This window comes from Arvicola amphibius, chromosome 3 (genome assembly GCF_903992535.2).
Source record: "Arvicola amphibius chromosome 3, mArvAmp1.2, whole genome shotgun sequence".
In the NCBI taxonomy this organism is placed as follows: Eukaryota; Metazoa; Chordata; class Mammalia; order Rodentia; family Cricetidae; genus Arvicola; species Arvicola amphibius.
The window spans coordinates 44168674-44170581 of record NC_052049.1 but is presented as its reverse complement, the minus strand read 5'-3'; the positions used below and the strand labels follow the sequence as shown (position 1 = coordinate 44170581).

The following is a 1908-nucleotide window of genomic DNA, read 5'->3' as shown; positions in this document are numbered from 1 at the left end:
TACACAGAGACTTATTCTTATTGATGAATGCCCAGACTTAGCTTGGCTTGTTTCTAGACTACAGCTTTTCTTAAATTATCCCATGTACCTTTTGCCTCTGGTTTTTTATCTTTCTCTGTTCTATGTCTTTATACCTTACTCCATTGCTGGCTGTATGTCTAGATAGCTGGCCCCTGGCTATCCAATCCCCTTCTCCTTCTCTCGATCCTCCCTCTCCTTGTTCTTCTGTTTATTCTCTCTGAACGGCAGCCCTGTCTATCTTTCCCACCTAGCTATTGGCAAGTCAGCTCTTTATTAGATCAATCAGGTGTTTTAGGCAGGCAAAGTAACACCGCTTCACAGAGATAAATGCAACATAAAAGAATGCAACATATCTTTGCATCATTAAACAAATATTCCATAACGTGAACAAATGTAACATATCGTCAACTATTTACTCCACAACAAAGCACCATGTCTGTCTCTACCTCACCATGCTCCATACCATGATAATGGACTGACCCTCTGAACTGTAAGTGAACCACCCCAATTAAATGTTTCTTTATAAGAGTTGTTGCAGTCATAGTGTCTCTTCACAGCAAAACCTACATCATATGAAACAGCAATGCCAAGACAAATGAAAAACTATTATCAATAGATTACAATATCAGATACAAAAGAAGGAAAATGAACTTCCCCCCTAAATATCACGTCAACATAAACAAAACCAACATTCATTCTTGACAAAAATTTAATTAGAAACAGGACTATATCCTCAGTTAAGAAACTAACTTAACTATCAGTGTCACCTCCAAGAATAAAACAAACACAAAGAGACAGTCAGTAATTGAAATATGTGTGTGTGTGTGTGTGTGTGTGTGTGTGTGTGTGTATTATTACTACAAGAAAACTGAAAAGACACCCCACAGAATGGAAGAAACATCTTTACATAACATATCTGGTAGCGGATCTTTATCTGTAATAAAAGATCTCTTAAGTGTCTCTTGCTTCAGCAAGGCGAGTGGGAACACCTGGAGCGCGAGCTCGGAACAAGACTCTATGGGTTGTAAGAAAATGGCAGACAAGCCGGACATGGGGGAAATTGCCAGCTTCGATAAGGCCAAGCTGAAGAAGACCGAGATACAGGAGAAGAACATCCTGCCGACCAAAGAGACCATTGAACAGGAAAAGAGGAGTGAAATTTCCTAAAAACCCAGACTGGAGGATTACCCCACCCCACCCTCCTGATGTGGAGGAGACCCCCTCCTGATGTGGAGGAAGAGTCACCTGCAAGATGGACGCGAGCCACAAGCTGCACTGTGAACCCGGGCACTCCGTGCCGATGCCACTGGCCCGCGGGTCTCTGAAGGGGGACCCCCCCCCCCCACTAATCAGACTGCCAAATTTCACTGGTTTGCCCTGGGATATTATAGAAAATTATTTGTATGATTGATGAAAATAAAACCCACCTCGTGGCAAAAAAAAAAAGATCTCTTAAAATGCAACAAGAAATGACAATATGGGCAGAGATACAGCTCTATTAATAAAGTGTCTGTCCAGCATAAGGCTCTGGTTTTAATTCTCAGTACAACATAAACTGAACATGGTGGTACATGCCTACGATCCAACATTTGGGAAGTGGGAGAAGATAGATTGGGAATTCAAGGTAATCCTTTGCTACAAAAGGATACTGACCAGTAGTTAGAACTCCTGTCTCAAAAAAAATATTATTTGAACAAGTTTTTCTCCAAAGATAAACTAAAACCAAAAGCACATAAAGATGCCAGCATCTTTAGTCATAGGAAAAAGAGAAATCAAAAGCCCTAGTAACTCACCATTATGCAAGAAGAGGAATTATTATCAAGACAGAAATAAATGTTAAGGAGGATGTGTAGAAACCAGAATTCTTGTACACTTTACTGATCGTAA

At 40.5% G+C, this 1908-nt stretch overlaps 1 protein-coding gene across 1 annotated transcript; it reads left to right on the top strand.

The window, feature by feature from the left end:
* Positions 1–1053: 1053 nt before the first annotated feature.
* Positions 1054–1188, top strand: LOC119808767 (thymosin beta-10-like). Its single transcript, XM_038321185.1, has one exon. It carries the CDS (start codon positions 1054–1056, stop codon positions 1186–1188), a length of 135 nt encoding a protein of 44 aa, XP_038177113.1.
* Positions 1189–1908: the final 720 nt, after the last annotated feature.